The sequence below is a fragment of the Polyergus mexicanus genome, unplaced genomic scaffold, assembly GCF_030449975.1.
Source record: "Polyergus mexicanus isolate NDT 795.1 unplaced genomic scaffold, iyPolMexi1.0 SCAF_13, whole genome shotgun sequence".
NCBI lineage: Eukaryota > Metazoa > Arthropoda > Insecta > Hymenoptera > Formicidae > Polyergus > Polyergus mexicanus.
Window position 1 is genome coordinate 2,850,650 of NW_027223333.1, and position 23,548 is coordinate 2,874,197.

Genomic DNA, 23,548 nt, shown 5'->3' on the forward strand with positions numbered 1-23,548 from the left:
CTTCTGTTGTTATATCTTGATTCAACATTTTAAGGAGATCCTGGACCGACCAAACGTAATTTTTTGGATTTACCAGTTTTTGTAATGTCTAAACATACTGCTTTTACACAATTAAAGTACATACATATCAAATGCTCTATCTCTATGGGACAGTCGACTTTATGCGAAAAACTTTTCAGCATAAGGCCTTCTTCTTCTTCTTCTGCTTTTTGACATCGGGTCTGAGGTAATCTGGCCCAAAGCAGCCCAAAGAGAATTAGATAGAGTGGAAGGTCCCATAAGAGTGTAATGTATTTTTGCGTATACATTTTTCACACAGCCACGAATTGGAAGTATAGATGTCGCTTTTAGATATTAAGATGTGTGAAGGTGAAAGGCAGCTCCATCAAGTTAGCCGGTCAACATTCACTTCTATAATTTTTTTTCTACGAATTGTTTGTTGGCCGTTTGTTGGTGATTGTTGGCCTAATTACAATGTTTGTTGGTTAATATTTTTTTTTGAAAGTACGAAAACAAAATTTTGTGTGAAGTTAACCGGAAAGGTATTATTTTTGTTTCAAACTTATAGTTCAATCGATGCGCAATCGTTTGTTGGTCACGGAAAAACTAATTAAAACGTTTGTTAGCTCATATTTGCCTTGAAAAACGAAAAAGAACTAATGCACTCTGATGGAATGGCAAGGGGGGGGGGGGAGTTATTTGGAATATTTTGTATGACGATGCCGTGACATATACGTGAAATTTTAAATGCGAAAGAATACAGTACAATTATTAATTGTTTGCGGACAGCATAAAAAACACAGGTATGCAACAAAAAATCTGTATATAAATAATAAAAGGATATTCTGTATATATAAATAATAAAAGGATATAATAGTTTTCTACCATAGATTGGATCTCATTGGATAGCAGTACAACCTGAACTAGTACAGTCAGTTTAGTAAACTGCCTGCACTAGGTTCGAAGGTAGAGCAAGCAGTGCAGGACTCATATTAACCTGGAAAATTTAAAATATTTATTGATGGAACAATTGATAAGAAGGACTTAAGAAGCAAATAACGAATGTTCGTATAACAAAATAAATCACAAAGAAAAAAACAAAAAGCACGACATACATATTAATAAATTAGATTAAAAAAATTAACATACAATAATTTACAAGACATGAATAATATATAATATAAATAAAACGAAGTTAAAAAATAAAGCGCTGCAATGTCTGCGCTAAGTAATTTCTTAAATTACAGATTAACAATGTTATTGATCTGTTTTTATAAATATGATGATGATAACGTGATTGAAGCAGACAAGGATAACAATCGAGCGAAAGAAACTTATAATGGACGTAGTATGTTGTCGGAATAGATTCTAAGTATATCCAGCACTATATGTCAATTCCATTGCAGAATTGGAAACTCTTGCGCCAAGACCTCCATCACCACCAGTGTAAAACAACTATTTGTATATATTATCTTGTACATAAGTGTGACATCATATAATTAATATGAATGGCTGTGTTCAAATAGCTTCAAGGTTATTATTCAGACACATGATCTATCATTCATCTACATATATATACAATGCACATAGATGCATGTACAACACACGCAGACACATACATATATACGTATATACTTATATACAATTTTATAATATAAAGCTTCATATATATATATTAGTAATATAAATGTATGTATATATACATATACATTATTTATTAACTATAAAAGTAAATTTTAATTTAACCTAGCAAGCAAAATAATGCAAACTTTGCACTAAGTTTGCAGCAAACCCGAGCATGCCTTTACAACAAAATTGTAACAAGGTGTGTCCGGAAAAAGCTTAGCTTTTGCTGGCATGATAGCAAATTTGTGATAATTCTCTGTATAGGATGATTCAGAAACTCTGCGACAAACTCTGAGGAACGATAAATCTCGCAGAGAGGCATATTTTTTGTGAAGCAATCCACATTATGTTTTCTGACGCGTCGTTTTAGAATATGCGACCGAGCAGACAAGAGTCTTAGGTGGCATTTATTATAATTATGAGATAATAATAATATATGAATAATTGAAAATGAATTCATAATATAATGAATATATAAATTTTATATATATATTTACATTTTAAGTAAACAATAAACGGATGATTTAAACTTTTTTAGACATTTATCTGCCTGATCTAAGAGAGACAATCAATTCAATATCTTAATTCCCTATGTTTGGAATTGTATCAGTAATTGAACTGATAGAAATAATTATATTTTTAATCTTCTGGAAGTTGTTTTTTACAAGCTTTATATACTTCTCATGACTAAAAATCAAATACGAGATGGTCAAGCTAGAAATGTATTTTCATGTTCTTGGCGTCGCATCGCTGTCGTGTCGCTTGAATTGTGAACTTCGAGATAATTATAAAAAAAAAAAAATTTTTATCATCACAATAGTTTAAACATATATTTTAAAAGAAATATCAATAATATAAGATTAGCAATTAAAATTAACAAAAAAAGAAATAGTACCAACGGTACATGGTGTTCCCAAGCGGTCACCCATCTAACATAAATACTAACCATGCCCAATGTTACTTAACTTCAGTGATCGGACGAGAACTTTTTTAAATTATATATATATTTATTTCATACTTTACAATGTGATTAGAAATTATCACATATTTGCTTAACTCTATAGTTCCTGCCTAATTCAGGCTTAACCTATTTCATCAAGTACATATAACTTATAGTAACTATAAATTTTTAACATTTCCGGTATTATTTTGTCTTGTCCTTGTCATGCTAATTTCTAGTTATGAAGACTATGCGTAAACATAAGATCTTAATCGATTTTGGATATTTTCAAGTATATGTGTTCTAACTGTTGAACGAATGATTTGACCCTGCATATTTTTTCATGTGTTTTTTCGCAAAGATCGATTTTGTAATTTCGTACAATATTAATAAGTCCCATTTTAACTTGCAATATGCCAAAACGTTCACCTGCAAAATATTAATAATAATAATAATAGTAATAAAAATTTATATAAGATTATTATATACGATTATTTTATTATTATATTGGTTATATAATAATAAAATAATATATTTATATTAATTTTGAAATATGAGAAATTGACAAGTGAGGAATCACTTTTATATTACAATTTAACAAGATTATAAAAGTTAGAACTTCAAAAACATATTATTATAGGACATTTTTATAATATTAAAATTAAGTTATGTATAATCTAAAATTATTATATTTATGTCTCGAGATACCTAAATTATTATTTTATATTTGTAATATTTTATTTCTTGTAAAATAATTAAACATGTGATATGATTTTGCATACCAATGCAATTTCTTGGACCGTGACCGAAAGGTATAAAATGCATCGCCTGTCTAGATGGTGCTTCTTCACCGATGAATCTTTCAGGATCGTAAATTTCTGGTTTAGGATATATTTTTGAATTGAAATGAATACCATAAATAGGTATAATAACTAGTTGATCCTTTGGGATAGTTACTTCGGAATTTTTGAAAGTGTAAGCTGTTGAGCTTTGTCTCGTTATTATGTCTGCTACCGGATATTTTCGCAGAGTCTCTGCAAATAATTTATATTACATAAATATTTTACATATTTTTTATATTTATATAATTATATTATAATTTTTAACTTAAGATATAACTTAAAAAAGCTTCAAGAGAAGATTATTTGCAACAAACTAAAAAGTAATATTCTGCATAATTTGTTTCTATTTTCAAGGTCTATTCAAAAATAACAAAAATTCTTTTGTTTTTGTTTTAAACATATCTGCAATAAACGAATATTTTTTTACCTTTATATACTGCGTCTAGATAAGGCATTGTCATTATATTTTCGAACGTTAATTCTCCATTATTCTTTGTGAATAAATTTCTTATTTCTTTACGAAGTCTATTCTGAATGTTGTGATTTAAAGCTAGCTCATACAGTGTATTAGATATTGTTGCAGTAGACGATTCATATCCAGCTATGAAAAGCGTCATCATTTGCGCAACAAAGAAATCATCTGTAAATTCTACATAGAAATTTGAAATAATTATATATTAATTATTTAATTTAAAATTAAATTGAGCATTTAGTGTTTATACAAATTCTAAAATGATACAAAAAATCTAAATATATTTCTTTTAAAATAAATGTATCTATGTTAAATAAAGACTGATAACAAATTTATCTTATCTATTTATTTCTGTTTAAAATGAGTATCTAAGAATCTAAGGAAATATTTTTAAAATTATTTAAAGTAATTACATACAACGAAATGGTATAATTTTTTTATTTAAATATATTTAAAGTAACAAAAGGCATTGACTATCGGCACACTGTTTAGTAGAAAAGGCAACTTTAAAAACATGAGAAAATGTAAAAAAGATTTTTACATACCGGTTTTTTCCATGAACTTTTTTTGTTTAAGTTCTATAAATATATTGGCAATATCGTGTTTGAAGATGTCATGTTTCTTTCTGTAATCCACGATGTTTTTCACAAAGCGCTTAAAATGTTCTGTTATTTCCCTATTATCAAATAGATAATAGCCGATTAAATCATATATTTTGTTATATATCACAAAATCCGGTAGCAACATCTTGAACATATTTTTCAATGTAGTCACGTCGGTGTACTTTTTTATATACTGTATAATTTCGCTGTCCAAATCTTCAATATTAGTTATGTCATAACCAAACATACAAGTAGTAGTATAGTCAACAACGAGTCTCGTAATAATTTTTTTGCAATCTACTTCTTCATTTTGCGATAACAGCGTATCCAACCAATTATTGAAAATCTCCGAACGTTGTAATAACAAAGGGAATATGTTCTTAAGTTTACTGGGTGTGAAAACTGGTGATAATCTTGCTCTTAATTGTAATGGAACTTCTCCATTCATTAATAGAAGATTATGACTTATGGATTCAGCCTGCAGAAATAGTTATAAATATCTTATAATAGTTTAAAAAAAAATCTTGCTTTCTTTTTTTATCAGAAAACCAATTGCAAATAATAGTTTATTCAAGAACTATTTATTTAAAGAAATAATATTATAATGTCAGGAAAAGTAGTAGCGTTTGGAGAAGTAAATTGTTCTTTCACATAGTCTTTTAAACGATTAAGATATTTATTTTATAATGGGAAGCTAATTATTTTATACACCGATTGTTTTACTTTGTGATCGAAAATCGTAGTTATCCAAGACTATTGATAAATTTTATATACGTGTATCATTCATCAAATTGCCTAGACTTGACATTAATTAATATTTAAAAATAATAAATATGAAAAAATAATAACTGTAGAAGAGAATTTAAAGTAACTCAAGTAGTTATACCTTCTTGGAGTACTTAATACCTCGCCATGAAAATACTCCCACGTTCGTCGTAACTTCTTTAATCAATGAAAAATCATTTATCATTAAAATTGGCATCGTTTGATTGAAAATTCCAACCAACGGTGCATCTTTATACGCCATGTATATCGATTTATAATATTCCATAAATGATGTTCTTCGTAATATGACATCTTTTACCGTGCCAAAAAATAGCACGGGTTTGGGTCCAACTACTTTGCGCTTTTTCCAAAAATCGAATTTGAATGTGTAATAATAATAGATTGCGCAAAGAAAAAGAATAATGACGCATAAAATTTCAAAGATTTCCGTCATTTTCTTAGTATCTCTTCTACGAATATATTACAATTTTAAAATATATATCTGTATGTGTAAGCATGTACAAAAAAAACCGCTTTTATTTTATTTTCTAAAAAGTACGCTTATGTATGTTCAATACAGTCTTTAGATAAATATAAAATAAATATATTAATTAATATTATTATATATATATATATATATATATATATATGTCAAATTTGGTACTTACATAGTAGTTGAAAACAATACAGATTATTTCACTTGTTCAAGAGAAATAATTATTATCTAATGCTTTTATTTAGCAAGAAAGTATGTGTAAATAAGTACGCGGAAAGTGTGCAGAAGGCTTAACTATGTAACATTTCTTTCTGTTGCGCATATTACTATGTATTTATATATTGTGCTACTGCTGACACATATATTGATATGTTAAACTGTAAGCGATAAGCTAAAAACGAACATGTTAGTTTCTACTTGATAAATAATAATACAAAGAATACATAATATTATCTTCTTATTAACAAGAATGCAAAGTAATTATTACCAAACTGAATACATAAAATATTTTCTTTTTTAAATTGATTTCTTTTGATTACGTCATCACATTAATACATATATACTAGGCACGATAAAACTATAAATTTGAATAATTAAGTAATTAAACGAGAACAAGTATCAGTCTATGTAAACATTGTACCTTGTTCGAAGGGCCAGAGATAGAGATCGAGAATGCGTGTATTCGATGTACGAAATTAAAGTTTATTTCGAGTATTAAGAGTGTAACCGATGTATAGAGCTCGAGATTGAAATTTTGTTGACAGCAACGAAGAATGCATCGTCAATTAATTTATGATATTAGCGTAGCTTTTTTGAACTTTTTGAAAACAGCTGTAAATTGGGGCAATGCTAATTATCGTTTTTAATTATTGTTCGTCTTTAGTCACAAAATTATTATCATTATTTCGACTACTACTACTACTACTACTACTACTACTACTACTACTACTACTGCTGCTGCTGCTGCTGCTGCTGCTGCTGCTGCTGCTGCTGCTACTACTACTACTACCACTACTACCACTACTACTTTATATATACTACTACTTTATATATACTACTACTACTACTTTATATATAGTACTACTATTATTATTAATCTTATCCAAGAAATTTATAATGTTTTTAGATTATTCATGTTTATAGTTTTTGCCGATGCTTGCATCTTAAAAACATACAGAAATTTGAAATATCATGCTGACGCGATGCGTTTCGCTAACAACGAGCGTTAAACTGTTTCATTTATTATCTCCGGTCATTTTTCAAAAATGATTTCTCAGGGATTTAATAAATGATTTTGCAGCATTTTTTTTGGAAAATAATGCAATACTTTGAAAGGTAAAATAATTCGAGGAAATTTGTGCGGAATTGCTAACGCGGTTCGAGTGCAAAAGAAATGTTTTTTCAATAAACCTTTCAATCTCGCTCGTCTTCTTCAATTTTTCTTCTTCATCTTCTACTTCTTTAAGATCCGATGATCTGTTAATTTCGAAGTTACCCTTGTAGATGTTCTTTCGAGGTTGATTGCCAACTATCCCTCCATCTTTTCGGCGGTCTTCCTGGTGGTCGGGTGTCTGATTTCCCTTCTAGTGCGATAGAAAGAAGGTTGTTATCTGCCATTCTTTTCACGTCGTACCATTGTCTTCTTCTCTGTCTTCCCCATCTCCCTATATCCTGAATACCGCACTGTTCTCTAATATCGGTGTTTCTCACGCGATCTTTTCTGGTCTTGGCCAATATGATCTTTAGGGTTTTCATTTTGGCTACTCTTAGCATATTTTTAATTTTAGAAGTGTCCTCTCTTGTCTCTATGCCATGATAGGTCTGATACATGTCTTGTAGATTTTGAAAAATTTGACCATTTTTGAAAAATCCAGATAACTACCATTGTAAAGTATATTTGAAATTATAAAACTTTTTCTTTAAAGAATTTTTTCATATTTTTTTTCGTTTCGATGATATTCGCTTCGGAATGAAAAAAACCGATTTTTGTAAGATGGTATTTTCACCCCTAAAACCGTTTTTTAACACCAACAAAAAATCGTTTTGTTATTAGGACCTATTATTCTATAATTATGCAAAGTTCCAGATTTTTTTGAATTTTCGCATTGCCGAATATCCCTTAGCCGCATTACAATTCTTATACGATCTTGATAGGTGTATACATCAAAATAATATTTTAAAATACAAAAAAAATATTAGTAAATACACATTGTCTGCAGATTATATCCAGTGGATAAATCGCGTAGGGATACCGATATGATTACAGAAGAAACTGTTGATCTCGTTAGCAAGACAAACAAGAAAATAAATTAATGAATCCCCTTGTTTATTTTCATCATTTTTCATTATGGCCTGTTGGAAAAATTACATAATTTCATACATCGACACGTTATTACGCGCCCACAAACAGTGTTTATATCGCTAATGTATGAAAAATTTCATTTATTATACACGGTGATTTTATAATAAATCTTGGCAAATGGACTCTTTTAATCTGATAAATCATAATCAATGCGTCAGTATACTTTGTCCTTGGTGCATTTAATAAAGAAGATTCATAGAAGGGGATTATGTAATAAGTAATATCTCGGAGAGATAGCAGGAAGAGTCAATTTATAGTCAGACTAAACGTACATTCGTCATTCGACCGTTTATTTGACAAGATTGCATGTTATCTCAGGCTACTTCTAGATACGAGAGATTATAATTTACATACGTGAGAGAATTGTGTTATGAATGTTTCATATCCTGTGAATCACTTATAGCAATACAACTTGTGTAAGTCTGTAAAAATACTGACTATGTTCAATGCTTGATAACAGAGGCTTTGGATTTCTTCTAAATCAACAAGCTAGTGTTTTGACATGCAATAATCCCAGAAGTTTTTTCTTGTTAGATGCTAATATTCATTGGTATATATACTCATACTAGTGCAAGTCCAGATTACGAGCTGTGCGACGTCATACGGCAAACAATGGAAAGCATTATATACATCATACAGATTATGATTTTGATCATTCTACCTATATGGATTTATCTTTGGTTTAACAAACGCGTAAAAGGACTACTCTCGCATTATCTTGGTTTAGGTAAGACATTTCCAGACAAATAGTCTCTATATAATTCGTATTGTGTATGTGTGTGTTGAGATAATAATTGGTTCTGTTAGTTTTTTAATAATGCGATAATCGACTCAATGAAGAATGTATATACATTTATATTTAGAAATTTATTTTATTTTTCTTTAGACATACAGTTTGTTCTAAAACGATGGTGGGCCCTCTGGTGTATCTCAAAGCAGAACAAAATAGACAGAAGTAAGCTCAAAGACGATGAAGTAATGCTTAATATAAAAAGAATGTGGAAACCATGCATAGATAACCCAAAGATTATTATGGATGAAAATGTTAGTAATATTCGCAAATGCATTGTTTTAATCACATATTAAAAATAAATTGTTGATCATTTGTTTCATACAGAGTTGCGATAGTATATCTTTCTACGGTGCTGATCAGAAAGGCAATTCATTATTCATTAAAATGGACCAAAGAGGATATCACATAATGGAATTAATTTTGCAATTAATCTTATCGGATGGTAGAGTTTATGTGCTACCTGGTGAGATTCATTTATTATTAGCTAATATGCATAATGTAGTATAAATTGACACATGTGTTTGCATAGATTATCCCGATAAAATTAGGACAAAAAATACAAATAAAAAATGGTCAGCATCGGGTTTAAAAATTGAATCATTAGAATCACGACAACGTTGGAGAATCACTTATAATGGCCTCCTTTGGAACCAATGTCGAGGAGACACGTTCAATGAAGATAATGTGGAATATATTCGTTTAAATTTCATGTGAGTAAAAGTAAATAAAGTTATGTGAAGAATACAAATTATATGAGAATGACTATCGCGTGCATTACGTTTTTCAGATTTATAGGAAAATCTCGGTCATTAGAATGGCCAGGTGACTGGAGTATTTATTTGCATGCAGACGCTTTAGCACGCGAACCATGGAAAAATCCCGATTGGATGCATAAAATGTAAAATTTTATTAATATAATAATAATATAGATCATCAAATATGGTTTACCATCTTAACAATATGTTCATAGATTGTTCCTTTTTCTTTTCTTTTTTTTTTCTTCCGATATTGCAGTAAATTAATAGATTATACAGGTTTTGATCTATGGGGATCCATTATCGGACAGATAACGTTCAAAGATAAAAATACAGATGCACTTTATCTACGGGGACTCTGCCAGCGACGTTGGGGTAAACACGAATCTTATCAATTTTATCGAACTATCACGTTTTTTGGCATAACAAGGCATGGAGCGATGTACTATCTTGGTGTGAGCGATACCAAATACAGTTTTTCACAGTAAGATGAACAAATTATAATATGCAATTAACTATCATGTGCTTGTGTGCGCATGCATGTGTGTATACAGTGTCCAAAAAAGACCGGGACCCCTTAAAAGCTTGGAGAAATTACGTTACAGAAAAAAATATTTCATACAAAAATTGTAGAATTTTATGTGGCGCATTACATAGCAATATTTTTATGACCTTGAATAACGTTGTCAAGGTCACATGAAGGTCATCTTTAATTTCTTAAATGACAATCTTTATGTTTTTTTACATATTCTTGCCTCGAGAATTTTTCAAAACACTATAATAAAGTATTTTTCCATTAATTATTTTTCGAGTTTCAAGACAAATCAATTAGTATACAAAAACATTGTTTTTAAGAGAAAATATGTAATTATTTAGAATGTATTTTTGTTTTAACAATTATTTGTTTTTTTACTCTAATTGATTTGTTTCATTATTTTATACATAATAGTATTACGGTAAGATTATCGAAAACTAAATATTTTACGAGATATTTTATTTTTTATATCAAAATATGTCAGATTAAAATATAAAATAACTCGAAAAATAATTAATGAAAAAAGACTTTATTATAGGGTTTTGAAAAGCTCTCGAGGTAAGTTACAAGAATATGCATTAAAAAATAAGAGGTTCCATTTAAGAAATTAAAGGTGTTCCTGACTTGACCTTAACGATGCCATCCAAGGTCAAACCAATGACACCATCTCATGTTCCCCTCAAAACCATACAATTTTTGTTCAAAACGTTTTTCTCTCAAATGCTTAGTTTTTGAAAGAAAAGGGTGTACGGATGGTCTAGGACACCCTGTATATCTCTTTAAAAAAGAGATTTTCTCACAGAGAAAACTTTATAAAAATATGGATGAATATTTTTTTTCTAGCATAACAACACACACGGCAAACAAAGCATTAATGATACAAAATTTGTTGCAGCATGCAATTTGGCCATCTTGAGGAAGCGGGAGGAACGATATCTAAAATTGATTGGACCGATTTAAAACTGAGTGACTTTGAAAAAGGAGATAGTGTTCCTATGAATTACAAGATTGCATTTACAGGTATGTTTTGAAATATTTTTTGTCATAATATAAATATATCACATATGTATATACCATCAAATTATATACAGAGTAGATAAAAAATTTCGAAACTGAAATATCTTGAAAAATTTTAGGATTTTTGAACAAAAATATTCAATATGAAAGTTGTAAGGCGACACATTATATCGCAATGTTAGTACGATCTTGAATAGCATCGTCAAGATCATTTAACAACTTTTATATTGAACATTTTTTCGAAAATGCTCATTTTTCAAGATATTTAAGAGTTATGGTTCTTCTTATACACTCTGTATATTTATATTTATATAAATGAATTATGTATATTAATGAATTATATGAATGAATTATATATATACTATATATATACTATATATATATACTATATATAATTATAATTATATGAATGAATTATGATATGATATGAGATATGCTTTTTTTATTCGATTTATTTATTGTAACTAAGAGTTACAATTGAACAATCGTTTCTTTTTACAAGAAAATAAAAACGAAACAAAAAGAAAACTTATGCTATGAAAGTTCTTAATTGAAACTAAACTTAAATTTCGCCCGCTCGTTGCTTCACACACACACACACGCGCGGGCGCATACATACCACATTGGCTTGAAACTGTACTAATTTATCATATACACACACAACTGTTTTAGCGGCTGGAAAAAATTACGAAGTCATTATCAACTACACAGTAGCCGATGCAATTACCTATTATAATGACCAGTCCTATTATTGGGCGTGTACAACTCGTAATTTGCATGTACACCTTAATGGCAGCAGAGGTATGATTCAAAACAATATAATGATTCGAAAGTCCTGCGACTATGTCAAAAATTTAGAGATTTATACTTCCCAAAAGAACAATCTTAAATCTATATTTTATAAGAAATTGTACGAATGTATAGGTGTTGGACTGATGACTATGTGCTGTCCATATACTGGATCGAAGCAAATCAAGATCCCAGTTATCAGAGTTCAATACTTGACACAACCTGACACATTTGCGCAAAAGGACAGATACATTCTACATTTTGCTGATAAACAATGTCAAAATGAGAACATTGTCGGAGGAAAAGCATATTCTCTTGCAGTCCTGACATCTGTTGTCACCGATGATGTACATATTTATAATGCATCTGTAAGAAGTAGAAAATTCATCACAATAAAAATGTGAATTTTTATTTTCTTTTGTAGTTTATAGTACCCCAAGGCTTCTGTGTAACGAGTCTTGCTCTGGAGCGACAATTGCAGTATCATAAACAATTGCAAGATTTAATCAATGATATAATAGACATTAGTCGTGGCAAAAAGAAGGAGGATCTCAAAACTTATTGTCAAAAGTATGCATCTAATATTTCTGTTTTTAAAAGTATATTGCAGTTATAATTAAATCTTTTTCGTTTCTCAGAACTGTGTCTATTATTCAAACTATTCCCGTCGAGGAACAAATTAAGCAAGCGGTATTGAAGGGTTTGGAGAAATTAGAAATGTTTGTAAATGAAAAAGATGTACGCAACCTGTATGCTGTAAGGTCGAGCGCTGTTGGAGAGGACAGCGAGGAAACTTCGGCCGCTGGTCAAAACTCGACATATTTAGGCGTGAAGAACGCGAATGATGTCATCAAATGCGTTGCTAAATGCTGGGCAAGCCTATTCTCATATCAAAGCGTCGAGTATAGGTAATTTATCTTTCTATCTTGCTCGGAGAGAGAAAGAGAGGAGAGCAATGTACTTATTTGATGACTGCGATTGCACATACAGACGGCAGAATGGACTACCTATAAAAATATCTATGGGTGTTTGCATTCAGAGAATGATCGATGCGGAAACGGCTGGTGTCATGTTTACTAGGCATCCTATAACTGGTGATCCATCTAGCATCATTATCACAGCCAATTATGGCTTGGGAGAAGTACGTCCAATTGATATCAAAGATGCAATATGGATGTATATTTCTCTCTTCATATAGCATTTATAATATGTATACACATACGCGCATACACACACATACACACACACGCACGCATATATATATACTATTATTCATATATACAAATATGTATGTATATATGTATGTATTACTATTCACATTGCAAAAGTATTTCAACGTTCATCTACTGAATCAAACGAAATGTATAGTTAGCATACTCGTGTTGACTATTTATTTTGAATTTATAATTCACTTCTCATATTAATACCATGAAATGTCCTAATATTTCTTACAGACTGTAGTATCAGGGACAATTGAGCCTGATACTATAACGATTCATAGGAAGTTGAACAACACTCTAACTATAGACACTTTGGTGATAGGGAGTAAAGGAGAGAAGATATTGCTGAAGGATGATGTTGTGATTAAATGCACTCTGAGTAAACAGGAAACTAGGAAGATATCAATATCTGACGCGACCGCTCTGCGATTAGCTAAAATAGGATTGCGTCTGGAATCACTTTTTGGATCCGCCCGAGATGTGGAATGGGCGGTTGTCGGCGAGCGGATTTTTCTTTTGCAGGCACGGCCCATCACTACCATTAACGCATGGACAGACTTCGAATTGATGCACGAGTTAGACTCGGAAGTTCCTTCCGACATTGATCTTATAACTTTCGCCAACGTCGAGGAAGTGCTTCCGCATCCCATTAGTCCTTTGTCGAGCTCTACCATTGTAAAAATATTGAACTTGTCGATTGGTGCTAAATACAATCTTGATTGCACGTATCTTCATATGGTCAGAATGAGATGCGCGATAAATTACTTTAACGTAAGTATTTACATCTACAGCATCGCATTTACAGGATGAGTAAACTGTCTGATAACTTTCTTTCTTTTTTTTTTAAGTCTACTTTGCGAGACGTTGATAAAGAGATAACGATAGTTAATAAAATGATAGATCTAGCTCTATGCGGGCGTGTAGTAATGACGCCTGAAATACATCAGTTCGCAGTTGAAAAATACGGTGTTGCAAGCAGATGGCGGAAAATGTATTTAATGTACGATATGTTTAAAACAACGTGGATGGGTGATGCGATAATAAAAGCAGCAACCGACGTATTTAACAACTGTACTTTGAACGCTAATGAATTCGATACATCTCGTAATCTGTACAGTGTCATAAATAAGAAATATAAAGAACTCTTCCGAGTAAGTTATCGCATCAAGTTGAAAAGAAATAAACATTTTCATTTAAATTTTGAGAAAAGAATGTCGAATTTAATACACTTTGTTAATGTTTAACGAAATTATACGCGTCATTATAAAATATTTACGTACTTCAGATAGCACAGTGCCATAATGCAGCATCCATGATGAACATTTCTTACCAAATGATAGCAATGTCATTTCTAACAAAGGGTAGCGACAATTTTACATCCGATCATCTTGCGGATATCGCTGTTTTGCTAAGTTCATGTTCCAATGTTATCAGCACCGAAGTACCAATAGCCCTGGGCAAAATAGCCGCATGCATAAGAAAAAACGGCATGGCGGAAGAGTTTAGTAAAGTCGAATCCGCGAAAGCTATAGATTGGTTGAAATCGAATTGTCCTCCGGCTGCGGAAAAACTGCGTACCTTCTTTGACACGCATGGTCACAGATGTGTTCACGAATTAGATTTATTCGCGGAACCTTGGATATTCAAATCTGATAGTATCATTAGTACGATCCAGGTATGTGAGGTATTTCATCAGAAATATCGCATCGAGAAATAATTAAAAAATATTTCAATAAAGTTTGTGTATATATATAATATATTTCACACACTGTTTTCAGACTCAAGTAATGTCTCTCGAAAAGAATTATGTGAGCAAAACGCTTAATGTACAGGAAACTATCGCGTCTTTAAAGACGCCTATGTCATCGTTTACCAAATGGCTTCTGCGACAAGTAATACCTCTTTGTCGAAAAGCTGTCACACGCAGAGAAATGACAAAAAACATACTTGTATCTGCTGTGCATACATTGAGATTAGCTTACAAACATCTCGGTATCTTGATGGTTGCAGAAAGTTATATACCTGATGAAAATCTCATTTTCTTTTTGACACACCAAGAAATCGGACAACTCTTGAACAAGCACAACTCGTTACTCGTGCGAAAGTGAGTTTAAATTTGATCAATTATTTATTATTATATTTTTGGAGTATCGTATTATGCCGTATCGTAATACTCGTCGTTATTGCACGACTTTATTTAAAATTTTTCAGAGCGCTACACAGAAAAAAGATTTATCAGCAAGTAGCAAAATTTGAATATCCAGAATTCAGCGTTGGCATGCCTATACCAATACAGATCGTAATTGTTTCTATTGTATAAATAATCTAGATCGAATAATTCGCTAATCAGTTTCTTTTAATTATATCTCTATTATTAGTATTTTTAAGATTATAATGTGTACAATGTCCCATTGCAGAGAACACTCGACACCTCATTTTATGAAGGATGTACAAAGATTGAAGGTACTTCAATTTGTGACGGTTCCGTACTAAGCAGAGCGTGCGTAATAACCGATCTATCCGAGGCGACAAATATACAACATGGAGATATTTTGATCACACATTGCACCGACATTGGTTGGAGTCCGTATTTTCCATTATTAGGTGGAATCGTGACAGAATTGGGCGGTCTTATAAGCCATGGCGCCGTTGTGGCGAGAGAATATGGTATTCCTTGTATTGTTGGCGCTAAAAGCGCAACGCAAGTTTTTCAGACAGGTTTGTACATATTTCTATGTCATAAGACAATCTATATACAATCTTAGAATATTATTATTATTATTATTATTATTATTATTATTATCATTATTTATAATATATCAATCTTAATTAATGCGAATTCCTTTATTTAGGTGACACTGTATTAATAGCTGGAGGTGTCTTACAATTAATTAAAAAGGCCTAATAGAACAAAAATAAAATATGAATAGATTTCCATTAGTATATTGAAATTGTACAAATATACAATAATTCAGGAGGGAAAAAAGTTCAAAGTTTGATGTAGATTGCATTTGACATGTACAAATATTGATTTATATGTTATTTGGTGCTGCATATCAATACATTTTTCCTTTTAGTAATATTCTTAAAAATATAATGGTTCTTCATTCAAGCCTTATATTTTCTCTCTAAAAAAGACATGCTATTGATATTGTTGTCTCTTTTCCACGATGTTGATTGGATATCTTGTTCATCTGCTTGCTTCACTTGTTCGTGTGATTGGCTTCATTCGTGTTGTTTAATATTTTGACAATTTATCGTTTGACAGTGTGACAGTTTATTATAAAAAATTAAATTAAAGAAAATAAAGTTAAAGAAGATGAAAGGGAGAGAGAGAGAGAGAGAGAGAGAGAGAGAGAGAGAGAGAGAGAGAGAGAGAGAGAGAGAGAGGAAGAGAAATAGAAAAAGGTATGTATGTTATATACATATGTATATTGTATACATATATCGCTATATTATATGAAAGATACTGTAGGACGTACCGAGAGGTTAACGAGGTTTTATGAGTCAGGAGAGAAGGCGTAAAGGAATTTGCTAGAATTGGTTGTTTTATTAATGCATATTTGTTTCACAACTGTGACACTTTAATGATTGAATCTCGCGTATTAAATATACTTAACGAACGTTCACGCGAATCGCGTGGAAGAACGCACGGAGGAATAAGTAAACAATCTTAACTATGAAAGCCGGAACACGAGTCGCGTTTCAACTCGTTCTTCCGTATCTCGAACCCTTAACAACCTATGGTTGCATCGCAACACAAACAAACATAGATTGCCAAATGATTAGCAAATGAAGGCGCTGTTGTCGAGTTGGCAAGCAACGAGACAACCGCTGCGCGCGCAATACAGATGGCAGCAGAAAGTTATGCCAAACGGACTATAAGGTCTATAGGCTCTTACAATACGTACACTATTTTTTCTATATTTATGTTGTTTATACGCTATATACTGTGACTGTAATTTTTTTCTAATAATTAATAATTATATTTGATCGGCGGACGGTTCTTCGTTGCCCACGGCATACCTTCGGTGCATGGCTTGAGAATATCTATTTAAGATATAAAATAGAAATTAACTTCCATATAAATAAAATATTTTAATTTTGATTTAATTTCATAAATTAATTATTCAAATTTTCATATATATATTACATTAATACATATTATTAATATTATAAATTTATGTTATTAATACAAACGTCAGAAAATGACATCCCGTGAATGTGACATATCAACTATTGATGTCATTTTTGAATCTTATGAGACCTAACTTTAGGATTAACTCTAATTGGTTATTTTGTGACCAAAATTTACTGTCATTTTGCTACTTGGACTCAAAACCCTTTAAATGTATAAATCCATTTAAATGTGCCATTTTATATAAATATCTAGAAATTGCTCGATTTCTGCTGTCAATCTGCACACATTGTCTGTCAGCAGGCTCTGTCGATAAAACCTGAGCTTAATGTGGTCACAGATGGCTATGGTTTTGGCATGGAATTCTGATTAAATTATCGATAATGTTACAATGGTCAAGCTAACCAGCGTGAAATTTTGAAAACTTAAAATATATTAATTGAATTAATACATATATAACAAAATACATATAAATTCAAATTAATTAGAAAAAAATAAAAGAGGAATCAAAATTTGTAATTTAATAACGATTTACTTAAAAATAAAGAATGTAAAAGCAATGATTTAAAAAGTAATGCCTGCTTCTGCACTTAACAAGTAACTTACGTTTTCATCAGAATCCTGTCCAAAAATTATAAATGAGAAGTTGGTTAATCCACCCATAGCTATTAAATTCGAGCAGTTATGTTTAAAGTACTTTAACTATCTGTAAAAATCTATATGTGTAGGGAACCATATTGGATAACACATTCTGATGTAATAGATTGTCCCGCTTGGTCCCCGTTTATTACGAGCACGACACCTAAACCTAAAATATTGGATATGAAAGATTTATTTATTTATAAACACATTATTTTTGTGAAATAATTTTATTATTTTTATGCTTTATTTATTTCGTTAAATTAAACTATACTCTCATATAGATAATTTTTTACCTACTGAATACCGATAGCGAACATTCAAACATTTTTGTATTAACAATTATGTTGGAAAAACGTTCTCTTGTCTCGTGATTTGACTTCTACTTTTGCACGCATGATATGTAAACTCTGCAGTGTAATTTGTATGAGAAGAAGTTGGGCAATAGCAATTTTCTACGTAATAATACACGTTTAGTTTACGAGTGCTAACTAGTTTGGTTTCTATCGTGCTATAAAAAATATTTTATTTCTCTTGCCAAAATTTTAGAAAAGTTAAAACGGCAAATTTTTCTTTGTTATTATTATTAATATAAAACAAAATATAAACAAAACGAATACAAAAGATAGAAATTGTAAACAAATTTTGTCACAATTAAATCGTAATATTGCGGTAGAAAGACAACGCTTTGTTACATGACAGAGAGAAACAAAGTTTTATTTGATTTGATTAAAGATTCCTATTTCTATATAAATCCTAATTCTATAAATCTTTACACATAAAAAATTTCTCTTATATTAATTTGTTGATTTAAATTTTTCCTACAACTGTATTCTATTAATACAAAATATGACATATGCACATTTTAATGATCAATATAATTGATACAAATGACATCGTACAATTATCATCTACAATATTTATTATGCTATTATTTTGATCGTATACTTTATAACGTGATAAAATAAATATAAAAAATATAAGCCTGGATGTATGATATATGCACCGTGCATAATATAGTTTTTTATAAAATTATTTTTCATATAAAAAAGCTTTTAGGTTTTAAATAAAAGCTAATTTTTGTAGAGATTACCGTTCTGTAACAAAATTACTTTTCATAATAAATTTATCGAAAGCTTATAGAATATATATATAATGAAAAAAGAAACATATATATGTATATGTATATATATAAAATAAATATGTATATAATAAATGTATATGTAATATTACATGTATGTATATATATATATATAATATATGTAGATGTATATATATAAATATGTATATGTACATATACATATACAAACATATATATATATATATATATATATATATATATATATATTTTACAAATTTTTTGTATATAAATTTTATTTGACAATTTTATTCTAAAAATATTACAAGTTATGATACATTATTATAGTAATCATATTTCGATTATTATATTTATCAAAGCTAATATTCTATTTTTATAATCCATATATGCGGACATTAACTAATTGCATAAAATATTTCGGAAGATTAAAAATGGTTTCTTCCAAAATAAAATTTAGAGAAACGACAGCATAAGCAAGTACAAAACTGTATTAATTACGAATAATAATGGCTCAATAATTTTGTTAAATTGTAAATATATTTTAAATTTACAAATTGATGAAAATTTGTGTTTAACGTGATAAAAGTGTTTAATGTAATAAAAATGTGATAAATTTAGAAAATTGAAAAAAATTTGTGTGTGTACGTGTGAATTTTTTGAAATTGGAAATATGATACTAAAATAATATCGATAAATTATAATAGTTTCACGAAATTAAAATTTAATGTTTTGCAGTAGATATAGTTCTATGATTGTTTATGCCATCTAATTCAGATAGTCGTAATTATCCACAAATATTTATTTTGTGTGTATGTATCTTTATACCAATTGTTTGTAAAAGAAGTCGAACACACACACACACACACACACACAAATTTATTTCATTTATAAAAAAAGTAAGAGGAAAAATATAGAAAAATATCATCAAACTCTAAAACGTATTTCTGATATTTTTTTTTGTCATAAATCAAAACTAACGTAGACCATTTGAACTACGTCATTTCAGTCAGTAAATTAAAATATTAATAACAACATTGCGATTTGTTACGTCGGAAAAAAAAAAAAAAATCTTTGTGCAAAGATAATCCTTGTCCTAAAAATTTATGTGAGATATCCTTGTCAAGAATATCTTTATCATTATATAGAAAGATCTCATAAGAATTTCTTGCGATACATGATTTTATATCGAGAATAAAAATATTTGTCATATTTAAAAATATATTCTTTGCGCTATATTGAAATAACCAATGTATTCTGTTTCATCCGGTGTCATATCGAAGCAAAACTCTCCGCCCGTTTCATAATTGGGAGAAATGTTAAATCTGTAAGGATTCGCTAGCGTCTGCTGCAAAATATAAACCGTATGACATATGAAGTATTGATGTTATCAATATTACAATGATCGAGCTAATAATCATGAAATTTTGAAATATATTATAATATATTAATTCACATAACATATATATAACAATGCGTATAAATGCAGATTTATTACGAAAAAACCAAACAAAAAAAAAAAAATATCAAAATTCGTTATTTAATGACGATCTTTAAAAATAAAGAATTTAAAAACAATGATTTAAAAAGTAATGCCTGCTTGTACACTTAACAAATAACTTACATATCCGTCAAATATCTGTGTCATTAGAAAGTTGGTTAATGCGCCTATAGCTACTAGATCCATGCAGTCGAATTGATATAACCTTAACCATCTATCAAAATCCATATTTGAGGTAAACGATTCTGGATAATTTTCTGGTGTGATATATAATAACATTTTACCCCCATCTATTTTGAGCACGACACCTAAACCTAAAATATTGCATATGAAAAATTTATTTATTTATAGCCATATTATTTTTATGAGTCAATTTCATTATTTTTATTCTCTATTTACTTCGTAAAATTAAATTATACTCTTATAAATAATTTCTTACCGATTGGATATCGACAATAAAAATACAGAGAGTACTGTATTAACGTTGTGAGGTTATAAATGGTTTTGCGCCCTTTAGCGCGAATTTTAATCATCATTCCTTGTTTACCTTCACTAAAAAAGAAGTTGCCCAACATAGAGCATTTTATTTGATTGGGATCGTTGACAGTTTGCAATCTTATCTGCCCAGTATTAGTATCCTCATAAACAATACGGCTATTATTAATAATATTTGTGGGATTTGCTGAGATTATTGCGTTTATAGTAAGCTGTAAAAGAAATGCGTTCTTATAAATAGAGAGAGAAAAGGAGACACAAATGTAAGATTAAAATAAATAGGAGCGCTACTTAAATTAGTGGTAAATTGATATATAATTAAAATAAAAGAAATGTAGTAGTAAAAATAGTAGGAATAAAGCAATAATCTGTTTGTATATTCAATTTCTTTTCATGAAGCTAATATGTTTCTTTAGATGTCAATAATACGTACGTAACCATTGTAAGGCATAGATGGTTTTGCAGCAAAACCTGATCCCATAACAAAGAAATCATAGCAATAGCTTGATAATATATGTCGAATGTCGAATATCAGATCTGTCTGCGAGATTGGAGCAACATTATGTATATCACCCATTTGCAAAATTCCCGTGTTGCCAGATAATCCTGTTAGAATGTAAAACATATTGTGTGAATGTATTGCATTTCGAACGCGGAAGATCAGAAATGCTTGTTATTTCTTACCATTTGCGACAAAATTGTATGGCGGTTTGGTTAGACAAGGACAGCTAACCACCGCAATTTCAAATTCGTCAAAAAATTGGTGCAATGCGACGTACAGAACTATATCATTATGTAACAACAGACTCGTAAAGTATTACATATCCAAATCAAGTAATGAACTTTATATACGTACCATTTCTTATATATTCGAGGGTAGGTGTAAATAATACCAAGGTTAATGGTGGTCTATCATCTTCATTTTCATTATTTCTTGCAAAAGCATCATTGTCCGGTATAATATTAACTTCATCTTGAGAGAGAAAATAATTATATCCTCTAAAGGCATCATCGTTCGGTATAATATCATCTTCATTTTGGAAATAATTATTTCTTCTAAAGACATCATTGTTCAATATAATATCATCATTATTTTCGAAATTAATATTTCCTCTAAAGGTATCACTGTTAATTACAATATTATCTTCATTTTCGAGGTTAATATTTTCTCTAAAAGCACCAACGTTCACTATAATATCATCTATATCTTCGAAATTAATATTTTCTCTAAAGGTATCATCGTTTGCTATAATATCATTTTCATATTGAGGAAAATCATTTTCTCTGAGTACGAGGGGTCCCATGATGCTCGATTTGAAGTAAATGCGATGTTATACGTATAACTATGAAACGTAAAAATTGTTAGCAAACAATAAAATATCTAACAGAGTACATATTTCTAGTTTTTAAAGATGAAAAAATATTATGTTATAATATGATATTAACATAATTTTAAGAACAAAATTATATATTATTTGAACAAGTAAATTTGATAATAAAAAATAATAAAAAAGAAAATTTGTTTATTGGAATAGCTAGAGAATTTTTTTTTATTTCAAGAATTTTTTTTTTTTTTAAATAAATATATTACCAGATCAATCGATTCATTGCATTATTTCCCATAAAGCACAGAACATTGCAGCAACATTTGCAACATTGCCGCAATGTTGCTACAATGTTGCAATATTGCTGCAACATTGTTGCAACATTCTGTGCTGTATAGGTTTGTATACATATTGTATATGTGTTAAGATAAAATCGTTAAATGATTAATAATATATAAGAAATATTCTATAATCATATATCGATAACATCGATAACATATTTCTAAATACATACATATAATATATTTCAAACTTACATCGTAAAATTTATGGCGTATAATTATTTGGGTTATTAATTATTATTACTGTCAAAGATACGTTTCTTCTTTTATAGATCGCCAATATGAATAGTCGCACAGAATGTTTCGACGAGAACTGTTTTCTTAATTGTAACAGAAACGGAAACAGGACAAACAGAATATAATATTAGCGGTCACAATGATAACAAACGTAGCGGAGACAATGGCAACAAACCAATATAAATTGATAAGATTGCGAATAAGTTTTGAATTTACTAATTTAAAGATATACAAATTTTTATAATTTATTCTTTAAATAAAAAGGTGATATGGAGAAGAAGTTAAATATAAGAATTATTTAATTATATAATTATATAAAATTTTAAAACATTATAAATAGCGTTATATATATTTATATATTTAAAATATGTTATAAATTATTTTTGTAAAAATAAAAAAAATTTATATAAGAGAAAGTAGGGTATTTTTTTACAGTATTATCGATAGTAACCCATGCAAAATAATTGTCAATTATCAATTTGCAATTGAATTTGAGAAATTCTAAACAGAATAAATAACTTTTTATAATCATATATCGAGTACATAAAAAAAAACTGACTGG

General features: G+C 29.5%; 3 protein-coding genes across 12 annotated transcripts; 1 reads left to right on the forward strand and 2 right to left on the reverse strand.

Annotated features, from left to right (window-relative positions):
* The first annotated feature begins 374 nt into the window (after positions 1-374).
* Positions 375-23,248, forward strand: LOC138939011 (rifampicin phosphotransferase-like). Of its 10 annotated transcripts, none has more exons than XM_070306450.1 (23): positions 375-542; positions 627-803; positions 878-1,064; positions 1,248-1,446; positions 8,675-8,832; positions 8,992-9,149; positions 9,223-9,361; positions 9,428-9,608; positions 9,686-9,796; positions 9,913-10,137; positions 11,084-11,208; positions 11,878-12,006; positions 12,130-12,341; positions 12,419-12,564; positions 12,633-12,902; positions 12,985-13,135; positions 13,449-13,985; positions 14,063-14,365; positions 14,500-14,889; positions 14,993-15,318; positions 15,426-15,513; positions 15,632-15,932; positions 16,067-16,245. In XM_070306450.1, exons 5-23 carry the CDS (start codon positions 8,718-8,720, stop codon positions 16,117-16,119), a joined length of 3,960 nt encoding a protein of 1,319 aa, XP_070162551.1. In that variant the 5' UTR covers positions 375-542; positions 627-803; positions 878-1,064; positions 1,248-1,446; positions 8,675-8,717; the 3' UTR covers positions 16,120-16,245. The 10 variants fall into 10 exon arrangements, with proteins under 10 accessions (XP_070162551.1, XP_070162554.1, XP_070162553.1 ...); XM_070306453.1 differs by having other exon boundaries at positions 891-1,064; XM_070306452.1 differs by having other exon boundaries at positions 375-484; positions 569-803.
* Positions 2,345-6,045, reverse strand: LOC138939013 (cytochrome P450 6B5-like). Its single transcript, XM_070306458.1, has 6 exons — positions 5,916-6,045; positions 5,369-5,717; positions 4,426-4,960; positions 3,836-4,057; positions 3,349-3,600; positions 2,345-2,995 (listed from the first exon to the last, which is right to left on the reverse strand). The coding sequence occupies exons 2-6, from the start codon at positions 5,699-5,701 to the stop codon at positions 2,835-2,837; spliced, it is 1,503 nt and encodes a 500-aa protein (XP_070162559.1). The 5' UTR covers positions 5,702-5,717; positions 5,916-6,045; the 3' UTR covers positions 2,345-2,834.
* LOC138938676 (ester hydrolase C11orf54 homolog) lies at positions 20,109-22,284 on the reverse strand. Its single transcript, XM_070305855.1, has 7 exons — positions 22,274-22,284; positions 21,940-22,208; positions 21,768-21,866; positions 21,517-21,689; positions 21,028-21,295; positions 20,712-20,902; positions 20,109-20,435 (listed from the first exon to the last, which is right to left on the reverse strand). Exons 1-7 carry the CDS (start codon positions 22,282-22,284, stop codon positions 20,301-20,303), a joined length of 1,146 nt encoding a protein of 381 aa, XP_070161956.1. The 3' UTR covers positions 20,109-20,300.
* Positions 23,249-23,548: the final 300 nt, after the last annotated feature.

Bases quoted from the DNA above. Each gene is read 5' to 3' on its own strand.
- LOC138939013 (XM_070306458.1), bottom strand. From the start codon at position 5,701: ATGACGGAAATCTTTGAAATTTTATGCGTCATTATTCTTTTTCTTTGC. The intron at 4,961-5,368 runs GTATAACTACTT...CTATTTCTGCAG, and splicing joins GTATTAAGTACTCCAAGAAG to GCTGAATCCATAAGTCATAA. The intron at 4,058-4,425 runs GTATGTAAAAAT...ATTTCTATGTAG, and splicing joins AAAGTTCATGGAAAAAACCG to AATTTACAGATGATTTCTTT.
- LOC138939011 (XM_070306448.1), top strand. From the start codon at position 8,640: ATGCTAATATTCATTGGTATATATACTCATACTAGTGCAAGTCCAGAT. The intron at 9,150-9,222 runs GTTAGTAATATT...TGTTTCATACAG, and splicing joins AGATTATTATGGATGAAAAT to AGTTGCGATAGTATATCTTT. The intron at 15,514-15,631 runs GTAATTGTTTCT...GTCCCATTGCAG, and splicing joins TGCCTATACCAATACAGATC to AGAACACTCGACACCTCATT.
- LOC138938676 (XM_070305855.1), bottom strand. The intron at 21,867-21,939 runs GTACGTATATAA...ATAATGATATAG, and splicing joins CCTCGAATATATAAGAAATG to TTCTGTACGTCGCATTGCAC. The intron at 20,436-20,711 runs GTAAGTTATTTG...TATATTTTGCAG, and splicing joins CACAGATATTTGACGGATAT to CAGACGCTAGCGAATCCTTA.